This window comes from Trichechus manatus, unplaced genomic scaffold (genome assembly GCF_000243295.1).
Source record: "Trichechus manatus latirostris isolate Lorelei unplaced genomic scaffold, TriManLat1.0 scaffold00021, whole genome shotgun sequence".
NCBI classification, from domain to species: domain Eukaryota; kingdom Metazoa; phylum Chordata; class Mammalia; order Sirenia; family Trichechidae; genus Trichechus; species Trichechus manatus.
This window is the reverse complement of record NW_004443957.1, coordinates 7,408,229-7,424,604: the sequence shown is the minus strand read 5'-3', so window position 1 is coordinate 7,424,604 and position 16,376 is coordinate 7,408,229. Positions and strand designations below refer to the sequence as shown.

General features: G+C 41.6%; 1 protein-coding gene across 2 annotated transcripts in view; it reads right to left on the bottom strand.

The window, feature by feature from the left end:
• The window catches only part of EGLN1 (egl-9 family hypoxia inducible factor 1), a 71,513-nt gene extending 55,217 nt beyond the window's left edge, over positions 1-16,296 (bottom strand). Inside the window, exon 1 of one of the 2 annotated variants that reach the window (XM_023728029.1) lies at positions 15,004-16,296. In XM_023728029.1, the coding sequence (XP_023583797.1) occupies positions 15,004-15,933 (930 nt within the window). In that variant the 5' untranslated portion in view covers positions 15,934-16,296. The remainder of the gene's footprint in view (positions 1-15,003) is intronic. The other variant, XM_004372812.3, reaches the window with a different exon arrangement.
• Between the last annotated feature and the right edge of the window lie 80 nt (positions 16,297-16,376).

Sequence of the window (16,376 nt, the reverse complement as noted above, 5' to 3'; positions counted from 1 at the left end):
AGGAGGATGAAGAAAACCAAAGACACAAGGAAAATACTAGTCCAAAGGACTAATGGACCACATGAACCACAGGCTCCACCAGCTTGAGCCCAGAACAACTAGATGGTGCCTGGCTAACACCACCAACTGCTTCTCTAACAGGGATCACAATAGAGCGTCCTGGACACAGTGGGAGAAAAATGTAGAACAAAATCCAAATTCACAAAACGACCAGACTTACTGCTCTAAGAGAGACTAGAGGAACCCCCGAGACTATGGCCCCCGGACACCCTTCTAACTCAGAACCGAAGCCACACCCAAAGTTTACCTTTCAGCCAAAGATTAGACAGGCCTATAAAACAAACGATTACACACGAGGAATGTGCTTCTTAGATCAATCAAGTTTACAAGACCAAATGGGCAACACCTGCCCAAAAACAAGAAGGCAGAAAGGGACAGGAAAACTGGATGAATGGGAACAGGGAAACCAGGGTGTAAAAGGAAAGAAGAGAGTGCTGACACATTGTGGGGACTGCAATCAATGTCACGAAACAATTTGCGTATAAATTTTTGATTGAGAAACTAATTTGCTCTGCAAACTTTCACCCAAAGCACGATTGAAAAAAAAAAGATAACAACAGGGGCAATAGGTAAAATGGACTGGCAAGAAAAGATACAAAGAGAGAGAGAAAAAAAAAAAAATGAGGCTTTTGTAATAAAAAGTCCAGGCCAGAGATGAAGATGGGTTAAGAAAAAAGTATAAATAGGAATGAGGAACATGAAACAATAATAAGACAAACAACCCAATCAAAAAATGGGCAAAGGACTTGAACAGACATTTCACTAAAGAAATACAAATGGCCAACAAGCATATGAACAGATGCTCAACGTCCTTAGCCACTAGAGAAACACGCATCAAAACCACAATGAGATATCACTTCACACCCTCTAAGACGGCTATGATTGAAAAATGGAAAACAGGATGTGGAGAAACTGGAACCCTCATCCATTGCTGGTGGGAGTGTAAAATGGTACAACCACATGGAAAACAGTTTGGCAGTTCCTCAAAGAGTTAAAAGGATTACAATATGATCCAGCAATTCTACTCCTAGGTATATACCTTAAAGAATTGAAAGCAGGAACACGAACAGATACTTGTATACCAGTGCTCACTGCAACACTATTTACAATAGCCAAAACGTGGAAATTGCCTAAATGTCCACCAATAGATGGATAAATAAAAGTGCTACACACATACAATGGAGTATTACTCAGCCATAAAGACAAATGAAGTCCTGATACATGCTACAACATGAATCAACTTGAAAACACTATGCTCAGTGAATAAAGTCAGCCACAAACAGACAAACATTATATGATCCCACTATCTAGAATTATATGAACTATCTAGAATAGGCAAATGTTTAGAGATGAAAGTTAATTAGTGGTTACCAGGGGCAGACAGGAGGGAAAGGGAGACTCACTATATAGAGGACGCTAAGCTTCTGTTAAGGGTGATGGAAAAATTTGGAAACAGATGGTGGTGATGGCTGAACAACATGATAAACATACTGACACCAAATTGTACATATGAAGAATGTTGAAATGGTAAATGTTTTGTTACATGTATATATTTACCACAATAAAAAATGAGACATACATGAAATAATTTTTAAATGAGTAAAATTTACATACTGATTTTTACATAATGATAAAGGAAAGTATGTTCCTCTAAAACATCATGCTCTTTCCAGACTTGGAGACTAGCAATGGACTTACTCCAGCTCACCCTTCAGCCTAAATGATTGCTTCTTCAAGGAACCTTTCCTAGCCTGCTGAATGAGTTAGGTAATGTGCTCCCACAGCCTCTTACAAACATCTCATCACATTTGTACATCTGTATATCTCATAAACTTTCATCACACTTGGAATTACAGGTTCAATGTTGTCTTCCCCTCGGATAATAAGACTCCAGAAGGGCAGAGAGAATTACTTTGACGTTGGCACTGGAGTATCCTCAATACCTAGCATAGATCCTGGCATATATCAGACATTCTGTGAATAGTTGTTGAATACACAAATGGAGTTCACAGACAGGTGAAGCATTAATTTTAAACCTGTCCCCCCATCTCCCAACCAGACACTGCTCCCAATCCTCATCCTTCCCTCCCCAAAGGAAGCTTCATCTTAATCATGCTGAGTTTGCAATAATTCCAGATCATTCAGGTGAAGATATCTATTAGTCCTCTATGGGTGTCACAGGAAGAGACAGATCAAGGGATCATTAATAAATCCTAATACTGAAGTCATGGTTGCACCTACTACTACTACAACTACTTCTACCAATACTATTATTATAATTACAGCTAATACTTATTGAGCACTAATTACTTCTCACGTATTATGTCATCTGTCCTCAAACAAACTTTATTGAGTTAGGTACCATTATTAACTCCTATTATACTGACAAGGAAACTGATGCTTTGTTAGAAAATCTGCCCCAAATCAGGGAGCAATTAAGTAGCAAAACAAGGGTATGAAAACAGGCAAATGAACTTAAGAACCTGTGTTTCCACTAGTACAAGAGATCACCCAAGAAGAAAAAAGTGCAGACTAGAAAGAAAAGAGAAGACAAACCACAGGTCATAAAGAATAGCAACATTTAAGCGGCAGAACTACAAAGAAAGAACCAGCTTAAGAACTAAATGAAAACAATGAAGGAGTCAGATGTCTACTGTGAGTGTTTAGGAGAATGACTATGACTAAAGAAAGAGAGACAGTAAAAGAAGCAAGTCTTTTCTGGTGGGTAGGGAAAAAAAAATAGAGAAAATAAATCTTTATGGATTCACTATTCTAGACCCGAGCTATCAGAGAATGTGTGTGTGATCGCCACCCTTCCTCATGTGTGACTTTAAATTTCAATTGAAATTAATTCAGATAAAAAAAATTCAGTTCCTCAGTCACACTAGACACATTTCAAAGTCTCAACAGCCACAAGAGGCCAGGAGCTACAGTATTGGATAATGCAGATACAGAACATTTCCATCATCACAGAAATGTCTATTTTGTAGTGTAGTTGTTGACAGGGTGAATATACATCAAGATAAGGAAGTGGAGGTGTCCAGTAGACAAATTAAAATGTAGCACTTGAGCTGTGTGATAGACTAACTTCTAAAATGGCCCTCAATGATCCTTATTTTCTGATATTCACACCCTTGTGTAATTCCTTCCCCTTGAGTATGGGCTGAATCTGGTGACTTGTTTCTAACCAAAGGAATGCAGGAAAAATGATGGAATGTCACTTCTGCGATTAGGTTACAAAAGGGATTTGTTTTGCTAATAGACTCTCTAGGGCATTCCTGGCTTGCACACTTCCATGAAGCAAGCTGTCATGCTGGAGAGATCCACACTGCAAGCATTAAGGCCCTCAGTTCAACAATCTGTGAGGAACTGAATGCTGCCAATAACCACTGAGTGAGTTTGGAAGTAGATCTTTACCAATCCAAGCCTTCGGAGGAGACCAACACCTTGACTGCAGCCTGGTGAGAGAAAGTGAAGCAGAGGACCCAGGTAGGCTGTGCCCAGATTCCTGATCCACAGAAACTGTGAGATGATAAGTATGTACTGTTTTAAGCCACTAAGTTTTCGGGTAATTTATTACATAGCAATAGATACCTAATACAAGCTGAGAAGAAAAGTCTAGAAATACATCTACCTTGGTGAGTAGCATCTGGGGTCTTAAAAGCCTGTGAGCAGCTATCTAAAATACTCCACTGGTCTCACCCCGTCGGGAGCAAGGGAGAATGAAGAAAACAAGATACAAGGGAAAGATTAGTCCAGAGGACTAGCAGACCACAACTACCATGGCCTCTACCAGACTGTGTCCAGTACAACTAGATGGTGCCCAGCTACCACCACTGACTGCTCTAACAGGGATCACAATAGAAGTTCCCAGACAGAGCTGGAGAAAAATGTAGAACAAAATTCTAACGCACGAAAAAAGACAAGACTTACTGGTCTGACAGAAACTGGAGAAACTCTAAGAGTATGGCCCCTGGACACCCTTTTAGCTCAATAACGAAGTCACTCCCAAGGTTCACCCTTCAGACAAAGATTAGATAGGCCCATAAAAAAAAATGAGACTAAGGGGGCACAACATCCCAGTGACAAGTACTAGAAGGCAGGAGCGGACAGGAAAGCCGGTAAAAGGAAACCCAAGGTCGAGAAGGGAGAGTGCTGACATGTCGTGGGGTTGTTAACCAATGTCATAAAACAATATGTGTACTGCTTAATGAGAAACTAGTTTATTCTGTAAACCTTCATCTTAAGTATACTTAAAAAAAAAAAGTCTAGAAATAGAGATTTTTCAAGTTCTCCCAACATGCATGTGTCTTCTGACAGCAATGAGCAGAAAGCTGAGGACTGAGCCTTACACAGTCAGAAGCTGAGGAAAGAATGGAAACTCTGAAAAATGCAATGGGGAAAAATAATTTTAAGGCTAGAATCCAGCCTAATAAACAAGTAGCCAAAGATTTTAGAGGTAGGGTGGTTGATAGTGCTAGTGAAGCAGAAAGACTGGGTCTAAGGGGAAAAAAATTTGCTAAACTTTATCATTAAAAAGTAATTTTCAAGACAACGATTTCAGAGCAGTGCTAACAAGTTAGAAGACTTATAATAGAAAGCAAAAAAAAAAAAAATTTCTAGAGCTACAATAAAGGTTTGTATGACAAAACTATAGAATCAGAGCTTCTGTTCACCATTTATAGATGAGAGTTGAAAGCATCAATATTGATGAAAAAAGTTCAGCTAAATGGTCAATCTTTTAATTTCTTAAACTTGACTAGTTCTTTCCTATATACTGGTTAAACCTGATGTTTCTTATCAAGCTTTATTACTCAAAAATCAGTATTAAATTGAGGCTGTTTGAATTAAGACAAGCTTACAGGTTCTTGGATTCCACAGCTCACATTTGGACCTTTCAGGCTTTAATGTTTTCAAACCATCCCATAAACAATAACCGAATGTCTACCCATACTTTTGTGACCCTCCCTCACTCTGGAGTCAAAAGCATGGCTTCCTATGCTTCAAAGTCCTGGATACTATATTCTAATTAATATTATCAGTTGCCATTTTATAGCTGGTATTTTCATTTAATTCCAGGGTCAGGCTCTACTTTAAAGGGATAAAGAGCTCATATTTCTCTATCTTCTCAGACCATCAAATATGGTCCCTAAACTATAGTTCTAGGAACTTAGCTGGTGCAAATGGTTTGTGATCGGCTGCTAACCAAAAGGTTGGTGGTTCAAACCCACCCAACAGCACCGCAGAAGAAAGGCCTGATAATCTGTTTCCTTAAAGAGCAGTCAAGAAACCCTACGGAGCAGTTCTACTTTGTAATACATCAGGTCACCATGAGTCGGGGGGTCAACTCAATGGCAGTTAACAACAACAAACTATAATTAACTTTGTCCTTCTTTACTACTTCAGGAAGCTATCCCATAGCCATTTGTCTCCGTAAGTCAATGGAACTATTTTTGATAGTTTATGGTCATTCCATACTTCCCAATTTACTGTAGTAGTTTTATTTTCAGCAGTGTGTTTAAGTGAAGATGTTTTATTTCTGACATTATTTTGACATTCAATATAAATCTATGCTTGCCTCATGCTGAACGATCAATTTTCTCCAATGTTTCCCTAAATTTCAGAATCTGCAACTTCAGAATCAACTCAACAGCAACTTACGATAACATTTCTTTTCACATGAATTTATATCCACACGCCATCTTAAATGGCAAGAAAGCAGACATACTTGTTGGCCACACCAACAGAAGGACTGTAAGAGTTCTTGCAGTAATTCCTATAGGAAGCCCAGTGGTAGAGCTGATGACAGTATATTGTGCAAAAAAGCCATAATGCCCAGGAGAAGAAAGGATGTGGCTTTAAGGTCAAGAGTAGTGGCAGCAAGAACAGCCAATTTGAAAGAATGTGGAAATGTGGAGCATAGAACTTTTTTTCCTGTTGCTTTGGCTAGGAAATAAGCATCAGTAATCTGCTATAAATAGAAACTCTGAAAAAGTGGGGCAAGGAAAAAAGCAGAAGAGTTAGGACAAGATAATAATTATATCCTTCTAATTGTTCAAGACAAAAATCTTCGGGTCTTTTTTTTTTTTTAACTTCGTTGTTGTTGACAATATACAAAGCGAAACATATACCAATTCAACAGTTTCTACGTGTACAATTCAGTGACACTGATTACATTCCTCAGGCTGTGCAACCATTCTCGCCCTCCTTTTCCAAACTGTTCCTCCCCCATTAACATAAACTCACTGCCCCCTAAAGTTTCCTATCCAATCTTTTGAGTTGCTGTTGTCAGTTTGACCCCATATAAGATAGATCTTAAAAGAGCACAATGCTCCAGGCAGACATTCTTTACCAGTTAAGCTATTGTTTGGTTTTAAGAAGACTTCAGGAGGTATTTTTAGTTTAAGGTTTAAAGATTTTCTCAGGGCAATACCTTCAGAAGTTCATCCAGCCTCCATGACTCCAGAAAGTCTAGAGTCCATGTGAATTTTTTTTATTATTATCCTTTAGGTGAAAGTTCACAGCTTAAGTTAATTTCTCATTCAAAAATTTATACACATATTGTTTTGTGACATTGGTTGCAATCCCCATAATGTGACAGCACATACCCCCCTTTCCACCCAGGGTTCCCTGTGCCCATTTGTCCAGTTGCTATCCTTTCCTGCCTTCTCGTCTTGCTTTTGGACAAGAGTTGCCCATTTGGTCTGGATGTTTGATTGAACTAAGAAGCAGGTTCCTCACATGTGTTATTTTTTGTTTTATAAGCCTGTCTAATCTCTGTCAGAAAAGTGGATTTCGGGAATGGTTTCAATTCTGGGTTAGCAGAGTGTTCGGGACAATGGTTTCGGGAGCTTCTCCAGTCTCTGTCAGATCAGTAAGCCTGCTCTTTTTTTGGGAATTTGAATTCTGTTCTACATTTTTTTTCCCACTCTGTCCAGGGAGTTCATGAGGATATGAAATTCTGTTCTGCATTTTCCCTTTTTATCAGGATTCGTCTATAGAATCTTTGATCAAAATGTTCAGTAATAGTAGCCAGGCACCATTTGGGGTCATTCTTGACTCCTCCCTTTCTCTCATACATCACATCTAACCCGTTAGCATATCTCATTGACTCTACCTTCAAAATATATCCAGAGTTCAACTAATTCTTACCACCTCCACAACTACTACTCTAATTTAAGCCTCTAGTATCTAGTGCCTAGTCTACTGCAAGAATTTCCTAACTGGTTTTCCTGCTTCCACCCTCACTTCCCTATAGTCTATTCCTGCACAGCAGCCACAGTAATCTTTTAAAACCAACTCTCCAGTGGCCTCACATATCACCCAGGATAAAACCCAGAGTTCTTGCCATGGCTTCTAAAGCAAAGCCTTACATGAACTGATCTCATGTCCTATCCCACTACATCACTAATCACATCTCCTATCACACTCCCTCATTCACTCGGCTATAACCACAGTGGTCTCCTAGCTGTCAGGACACCAAGCACATTCCATGTTACGGCCTTTATATTTGCTATTTAATACCTCTACTTGGAGTGCTCTTCTTCCACATATCCATGTAACACCCCCTTACTTCATTCAAGTCTCTAATTAAATATCATCTTATCCTCTTATCAATCCCATATAAAACAGTATCCGCTGGTTACTCTGTCATCTTACCTTGCTTTATTTTTGTCTTAATCTTACCACCTAACATATATTTACTTATGTATTTGTTTGACTGTCTCTCCCCACTCCTCACCTACCCCAAGGAGAGTTTAACTCTATAAAAACAGGAGTTTTCTTTGTTGTTGTTGCCCAAGTATCCCTTGCTCCTAAAACGGTACCTGGCACATGGAAGGTACTCATTTAACATTTGTCAAATGAACGAATGAATGTAAAGGTTATCAAAACAGAACTCAGAGAATACAAGCAGAAACCAAGGGTACATACATGGTGTTTTGGTAAAGGAACTGGATCTGGGATACTGAATAAGGAAAATGAAGACCAAACTCATGAAAATTTTCTGTTGATTTCAATGAGTAAACAGGGGGCTATAGATACTGTCCATCCTCTTCAGAAATAAAAGTAATTGTGACTTGGTTCTGGAAAAATGTAATTGTGAAATATAAAATGTTCCAATAAAAGTGGCAGAACAATTCAGACTTTGGACTAGGAAATACAGGCGTGAAGCAAACTGTGGTGAGGGAAGATTTTGGTTCACCGTCAGTTTTTTTGTTTATTTTGTTTTTTAGAACAGAAGGGTTTTAGCTGGAATAAGAGACAAAGACATAAACATGGCTCAATAAATTATCTGAATGCAGTCTGTAGTGATGGATAATCTTTCAAGGGTGGAAACAATGGCATTGTGGAAAAGGAGGTAGAATGCAAGCACAGTAGTAAAATGTATATATGAAAACTGTCCAAGAATGAGCTAGAATGAAAGGGAGACTGAAACAACCAGTATAGCTTTAAAGGCCTAAGTGAAAACTTAAATAACAACTACTAAGCTGGCAGCATCGATCCAAAGGCATACCAGAACAGCACAGGCTTCAGAAAACACGGAAGAAGAGGAACAAAGATTTCAAGCCGGAAAAGGCAGAAAAAAGAGGGAGGAAAACAGAGAAAAACATGTAAATCAAAAACACAGAGGGAGAAGACAGTTCCTACTAAAGAAACAAGAGAGGGTAAGCCTGCTTCAGGGAAAATGACTTTGAGAGGAGAGAAAAGGAGGTGAATAAAGAACATCCAGAGAAATTAGGGAGGGAGGGATTATCCAAAGAGAAAAACGTAAACTAGAATGTCAGATAAGCCAAAGTGTAGAATCACAAGGGGAGTAAAACAGTAAAGTAAAAGGAAGTCACAAATGTTCATGTATATCCTCAAAAATAGCATAAAATATACCAAAATTAATTAAGTAGGAATATGTAATTTTTACAAGATGCAGCATAAAACTGCACACAGGGGTGAGCCGAATTAAATGTCTTGACAGTTTTGTCACTAACCAGCTCTATGACCTTAAACAAATTACTTAACTTCCCTGGGACTAATTTCCTCTGTTAAAAAAAAAAAGTATGTATGTACGTGTATGGGGAGGGCTGGGGGAGGGGTGGTGGTGGTGGTTAGACCAAAAAAGAGGTGATCATTCTAAGTCTTTGCTATGAGTCAGAGTTGACTCAAAGGCAATGGGTTTGGGTTTTGTTTTTCTTTTTTTTTTTTTTTTCCAATTTATAAGATGGACTAAAAGGCAGGGAAAGCACAGAACTCTCACATAAGGAATCAGAAAAATAGAAAGTTGAAAAAACGAGGAGAGTAATAGTAACGCCATTGTTGCATAACACTTTACAATTTAAAAAGTGCTTTCACAGCAAGCATGGGGATAGAAAAGACAGGCATCCTTTAATACCATTTTACAATGAAGCAACTGAGGCTCAGAAAGGTTAAGCAACTGGTCCAAGGACACAGAACCAGTGGCAGACCAGGATCCAACTCATATCTAACAGCAGCAAAGTCATTATCCTTCTACATTAAGTTGTCTTCCACCACTGTGACTAAGGCTTTGCAGGATATTTTTGTGGCTTATTAGGTAATAGATAAATTAAGAGTTATAAATCTGAAATATGCAAAAAAAACTTTACATTTAAAATAAAATTCCTTTAGAATTAAACTAACTCACTATACAAAATGTTTTCCCACAAAACTGAAGTTGGTTCCATCGCAACCTATTAAGACTACCCTTTCAGTCCACATGTACCTCCTTTATAGCTGACAGAACTACTGCAGTTGCAGTATTTTCAACCTTCCGGCATACAGAATAACTGACTTTGATCCTAAATTGTGATATACCCATTAAACAAGATGCTTCAATTTGTGTATCTTGGATGCAAAAAGAATAAAGAAAGTGGCAGATGTAGTTAGAGGGAATTTTTGTTTAGCTTTTGTCAGCATATCTCTATGGCAGTGATGATAAAACAACCGAATTTTCTTCATCCCATTTTTTGCTCCAAAAGTCAAAATCAGCCAGGGCTGACTAACTGCAATAGCAGCAAAAAAATCTTAGGAATATAATTTGCTGTTTATTGGTCTCAACCTATTTTATTACTTCCTTTCTTTATGTACATTTTAACTGAACAGAATACCTTTCAGATTAAATTTCAAAAATAATATGTATTATGATCCTAGTACTTTTAACGGGCAATTTGCTTTCCTGCAGAGTGGCTAAGAAACTTCAACAGGGTAAGAGTTCAACATTTGTCGATAATCCTTACTCCTCTATGTTCCCCTTCTTCCTCTACCCTCAAGTCAAGTTATCTATGATTTCTTAGAGCCCACACACCACTACCCAGGGACTCCTTCCTAATCTATACACAAGGATAATACACCAACTACCCACCTTAAGGAGTCCCTGGATGGTGCAAACAGTTAATGTGCTCATTACTAACTGAAAGGTTGGAGGTTAGAATCTACCGAGAGGCACCTCAGAAGAAAGGTCTGGCAATCTACTTTTGAAAAATCAGCCATTGAAAACTCTTTGGAGCATAGTTCTCTGACACACACAGGGTTGCCATGAGTCAGAATCAACTCCACAGCAACTGATTTTGGTGCCTAACTTCAGGCAAGTAACTTTTTAAATCACTATAATGTTGTGAAGGATAATAAAATTTTTAACGTAAGATTTTCTCTGCAATCACGCATAATATGCATATTCTACTATTTCTTAAGAGTTATACTTAAATGAGTATGATTCAGGCAGACAAAAATAAAGTGGCCCTGATGGCACAGTGGTTAAGCCCTCAGCTTCTAACCATAAGATCTGCAGTTTGAACCCACCAGCCGCTCCACAGAACAAAGATGTGGCAGTCTGCTTCCGTAAAGATTACAGCCTTGGAAACCCTATGGGGCAGTTCTATTCTGTCCTATAGGGTTGCTATGAGTCGGAACTGACTTGACAGCACCTAAAAACAACAAAAACCTGATATAAGGTGTGTGTCAGGGTTAGATCCTTTCACCAAACTTATTCAATCTGTATGCTGAGCAAATAATCCAAGAAGATGGACTATATGAAGAAGAACATGGCATCAGGATTGGAGGAAGACTAATTAACAACCTGCAATATGCAGATGACAACCTTGCTTGCTGAAAGTGAAGAGAACTTCAAGCACTTACAGCCTTCAGGACGGCTTATACCTCAACATAAAGAAAACAAAAATCCTCACAACTAGACCAATAAGCAACATCATGATCAACGGAGAAAATATTGAAGTTTTCAAGGATTTCATTTTAGTTGGATCCACAATCAATGCCCATGAAAGCAGCAGTCAAGAAATCAAACGATGTATTTACATTAGGCAAATCTGCTGCAAAAGACCTCTTTCAAGTGTTGAAAAGCAAAGATGACACTTAAAGGACAAAGGTGCACCTGACCCAAGCCATGGTATTTTCAATCACCTTATATGCATGTGAAAGCTGGACGATGAATAAGGAAGACACAAGAAGAATTGATGACTCTGAATCATGTTGGTGAATAATACTGAATATACCATGGACTGCCAGAAGAAAGAAAAATCTGTCTTGGAAGAAGTACAGCCAGAATGGTCCTTAGAAGTGAGGATGGCAAGACTTTGTCTCACGTACTTTGGACATATCAGTAGGCACTAGTCCCTGGAGAAGGACATGATGCTTGGTACAGGGAGAGCGAAAAAGAGGAAGACCCTCAATGAGATGGACTGACACAGTGGCTGTCAACAATGGGCTTAAACATATAGCAACAACTGTGAGGATGGTGCAGGACTCGGCAGTGTTTTTCTTCTGGTGTACACAGGGTCGCTATGAGTTGGAACTGACTGGATGGCACCTACCACCACCACCATCCCCTGAAATAAACACTGTATAGTTACCTAATAGAAAAGTTTATATAGCCCAACCATAGAGGACAATTATTCATATACAATGATAATGTTATTCACATACAAAATATGGGTACCAAATTTTAGTTCCAATAGGATGCCAAGTAATCTACATCTTCTCATCTAATGTCCTACCTATACGCAGCGTAGTAGGAAAAAACATGGGGCTTGGTATCTATCTAAATGACCTAAGTTTAAATCCCAGCTAGGTTAACATAAGGGGTAGGTCTTGGCCAAGTCTAAGCTGAAATTTCCTCAAATGTAAATTAGGAATAATACTACCTACTTTATAGGATTATTAAGATTATCGTGATCACGTCTGTGTTGAAGCTAATCCAGTGGTGAGCACACCATGGTTGCTCAATATATGGCAGCAGGTGTTTTGATGGCCTTCCCACTCTCCCAAAGCAAGTTCCCTGGTCTCTTTAAGAATATTTAAATTACACAATCAAACGGGATTACCAAAAACTCATTCAGCCAAGTAGTACAATGAAAGGAATTCCCTGAGACCACTCACATTCTAAAATTTGATATAGGAAATAATATTGGAGTTATTATTCCCTCTCCTTGAGCATAGAGAATGTGACCCAGCTGGAGGTGGACTCACAAGGACACATCAACTGGGCCCTGAGGTGTAAAGACAATAGCTAAAATAATCCTGGAAAATATCTTTTAGGGAAACTTTCACATAAAGCCAATCAAACAAAACAACACTTTCCACTCTTGTCTTTTTCTATTAGCATTTAGTAAATAGAAATTTGCTGGACCAATGAAGACCCTCCTGACTATCGTTACTGAAACCTGTACCAATGATTGTTAAGAAAGATGATTCAAAATGTAGGATCACAGTTTCTAGCCAATCTGTGAAAAGGTGAAGCTTTTAATGGTTTTGCCCATTTGTAATGTTAATATGTACTGATGACTCTGTAATAGTCTTTGGACTCCGGCAGACAGGGCTGTGGCAGCATTCTTGTCCATTTTCCCCCTTTTGTCTGTTCTGTGTTATTTCTTTGGACTCGGGCAGACATGGCTCTGGCAGCATGGTTGTCCTTTTCCCACTTTGCCTTTTTGAATACATGCCAAATAAAACTTTCTCTTTGCTCTACTAAACTTTGTGATGTTTTCCCCTACAACAAACTGTATCCCTAAAATTGATGCGAGCATAAGCTAAAATCTAAAGTTTAAAATTCATCCTTCCTTTAACTAGCCGCTTACCAAATGATATGTGTAGTCAAGTGATTAAAAACCTCAAATACTGTTCCCCTTCAGCAACTGGCACTCTTGAAGAAGGAGATGGGTATTTTCTAACAGTCTCCCCATGAGAAGCAATAACTCTAAGAGCCAGGGTGACTGCTGTCTCTTCCCTGAGAAGAACAGGTGGAAACAGGAAGACAAGAGAGAGAAAAGTACTCAGCTTATCTTGGAAAGCCAAATTAACTAAGGAAAGAAGATCAAGGAAGATTTAGGACATTATCTTCTTCATGGCTCCATCTTAAGCTTATGTCCCAACTATAAACCTTGGTCAGTCTTCATAGCCCTTTATTAATATTCCCGCAAGCTATCTCCTTTCTTGCTCTAGGGTTCAAGACCATATTCAGATCTGATCCATTACGAAGTATTTTTAATATCAGTGAAAATCTTATTAAAGACCAGCAAGGCTGAAGTTTATTCAGACCCATTTTTTCTTCCAGCTTAATATTAAACAACTGTTCATATATTTGAGACTACATGATATTAAGACAAGTGCCTTTATCCAGAGCTGAAATGGCAATATGTAAATAAGCTTCACACTGTATTTTTCCCCCACAAAATTTTCATGTTTAGCACTTTCCTCATTGCCTATGCTCGGCCTTTCAGGCAGTCTGGGAGTCACACGTAGTGACTGTTAAAATAGATGGTCTGACACAAAAGAACTACTAGGAACAGTCAGAGTGTGTCTATAAACAGCTACGTGCAATGATCTCTCAAGACATTATCTCAAAACTCACAAAACTGGGCAGAGACTGATGGTGGAGGAGGGTGGAGCAGGGTGGGTCGCAGAGGAGCTGAGTACAAAGAAAAGATTAAGATCTGGGAAGTAAAATGAAGAAGGTCTGCAAGAGAGAGACTATGAAGGAGGAAGGCAGTCTAGTGTTTATCATAATGAGGGAGCGAGGAAGGAGGACTAGACTAGGTAGGAACTGAATATGTTAGGGAAAACTGCAATGGTAAAGAGAAAACAAAAAGATCTAAGATGTTGAAATGAGCCCTCCTGCTCCAATTCCATGTATTTTTCCAAGAAGCTACAAAACAGCTCTTTTTCAACGTAAGGATGTATTAACAAAACAAATAAAGGAAACCTATACTAAAAATGTAACCCACCTACCCTGAGTGATGTACAAACGGAAATACTTCTTTGCCGGTTATGTAGTGGGTTTCAACCAAAAAAGGGACCGGGAGAATGATAGAGCTATACATAAAAGCGGGAGGGGCGCTGCCGAGCTCTTTCTGAATATAAGCAGACTTTGGGCTAACTGCTGATTTTAAATTTACCTTTTCGTGGTCAGTTCGCAGATTCTGAACTAAACACACAGCTTTGACTCTGTTAATAAGAACCTGATGAATGGTTCAAACACCATAGGGAATTTAAGAGCTTATGCAAACACAAGGCAGATCAGCACCAGCACTTGCTTTGGGTAGTACTCTAATACGCCCCATTGGGTATCTAAAAATCCAATAAGGTCTGATTTGTGACTAATAGTGCAATGGAAGAAAAAAAAAATAGCAAAGGAAAAGGGAGAGTGTAGTGCCTATGTTTAACGGGAAAACCATGCAATCAGGCGGCGAAGTTTATAAGCAGACAATAAATGGAAAAAGTGGACACAGAGAAAGGGGCTAACTAGAGAAACACTTGTCTATGGGTTATATCCTTTTCCTTGATGGGGTGCTGAGGATTAGCCAGCTACACAGGCAGGAAATTACTTTTATACAGAGAAATTAAGAGAAATGCTGCTCCTCACCCCAGGCGGCCGCCCGCCGAGTAAGGGACCTCCAGCGCAAACCCTAGGCACACACTTACTTTCGTCCGGCCATTGATTTTGTAGTTGCCCAGCTTCCCGTTACAGTGGCGGATCAGGTCGTCCATGCTGCTCATGAGCAGCCCAATGGTTTCGCAGCCGGGCTCTTTGCCCTCGATCCAGGTGATCTTATCTCCACGGATGTCCTTGGACGAGTCGCTCTTCTGGCTGACCAGCTGCCCGTCCGTGAACTTGCCCGTGTCGTGCAGGGCCCGCACCTCCTCGCCGATCTGTTGGCCGGTCTCCTTGCCCAGAAAGTCGTCCACCACACAGATGCCGTGCTTGTTCATGCACGGCACGATGTACTCCAGCGCCAGCTTCAACGCCGGCAGCGGCTTCGTCTGCCCGTTGGGCCGCAGGCCGCCGCCGTGGCTCAGCCCCTCGCCGGGGGTGTTGCTCGGCGGGTACATGTTGGACTTCTCCTGGTACAGCTGCGAGCGGGCCAGCAACTCCTCCTTCCCGGGCTCCGCCTCAGCCGCCGCCGGCCCCTGGCTGCCAGCGGCGGCGTGAGACGGGGACGCGGCCGCGGGCTCCGGCTTTGCCTTGGTCGCCGTCGCGTCCCCAGCGGCCGGCCGGCCTGGAGCCTCTGCGGCGGTCGCGTCCCGGCGCGGCGCTGCCTTCTTGCCCTCTTTGGCCCCGGCCCTGCCAGACTTGGGCGGCGCGGCGGCGGCTGACCGCGCGGAGTTGAGATGGGGATGGTGGGAAGCCGCGGCGTGGCCGTGGGCGCCTCGGGGCTCCGCGGCGCCCTCGCTGCCCTGGCAGACGAGCTTGTGCTTCTTCCAGTCCTGGCGCTGGTGTTCCTTGCTGCAGTAGAAGGAGCTGCGGCAGCGGCTGCAGCGCAGCAGGTTCTCCATCTTCCCACAGAGCTCGCAGTACTGCCGGTCTCGCTCGCTCGGGCTCAGCCCGCGGGACCCGCCGCTGTCATTGGCCATGGTGGCGGCGGCAGCCGAGCAGGAGCGGGTAGCGGCCAGACGGCCTCGCCCAGAGCTAGGGAGCGGAGGTGAGCGGCCGCGGCTGCTACTGCGCCATGCACGCGCCCAGCCCTTGCCTCAGGGAGGCGGCCGTCGTCCCCCGCCGCGCTTCGGCCCGGGCCGCTTCCTAGTCCTCAGGTCCGGGCCGCGCAGCGCCGACGGCCGCCGCCTCAGCGCCTCATCGCCGCCGCCGCTGGCTGAGAGAGCGCGGCCTGGCGACCGAGGGCTACCTTGGCTCGGATTGCGCGTAGGCCTGGGCGAGCGAGACCGGCGCCGCTGCCACCTCTGCGTCCCGGCCGCCCGGCCCAGCCTGTTCAAGAGAGCCGAGGGCGTGCGGGCGCCACTCGCTCTGCGCGCTTTGCACGTACACCACGGCCTTGCTGCGACCCGGGTGGGCGGGCGGG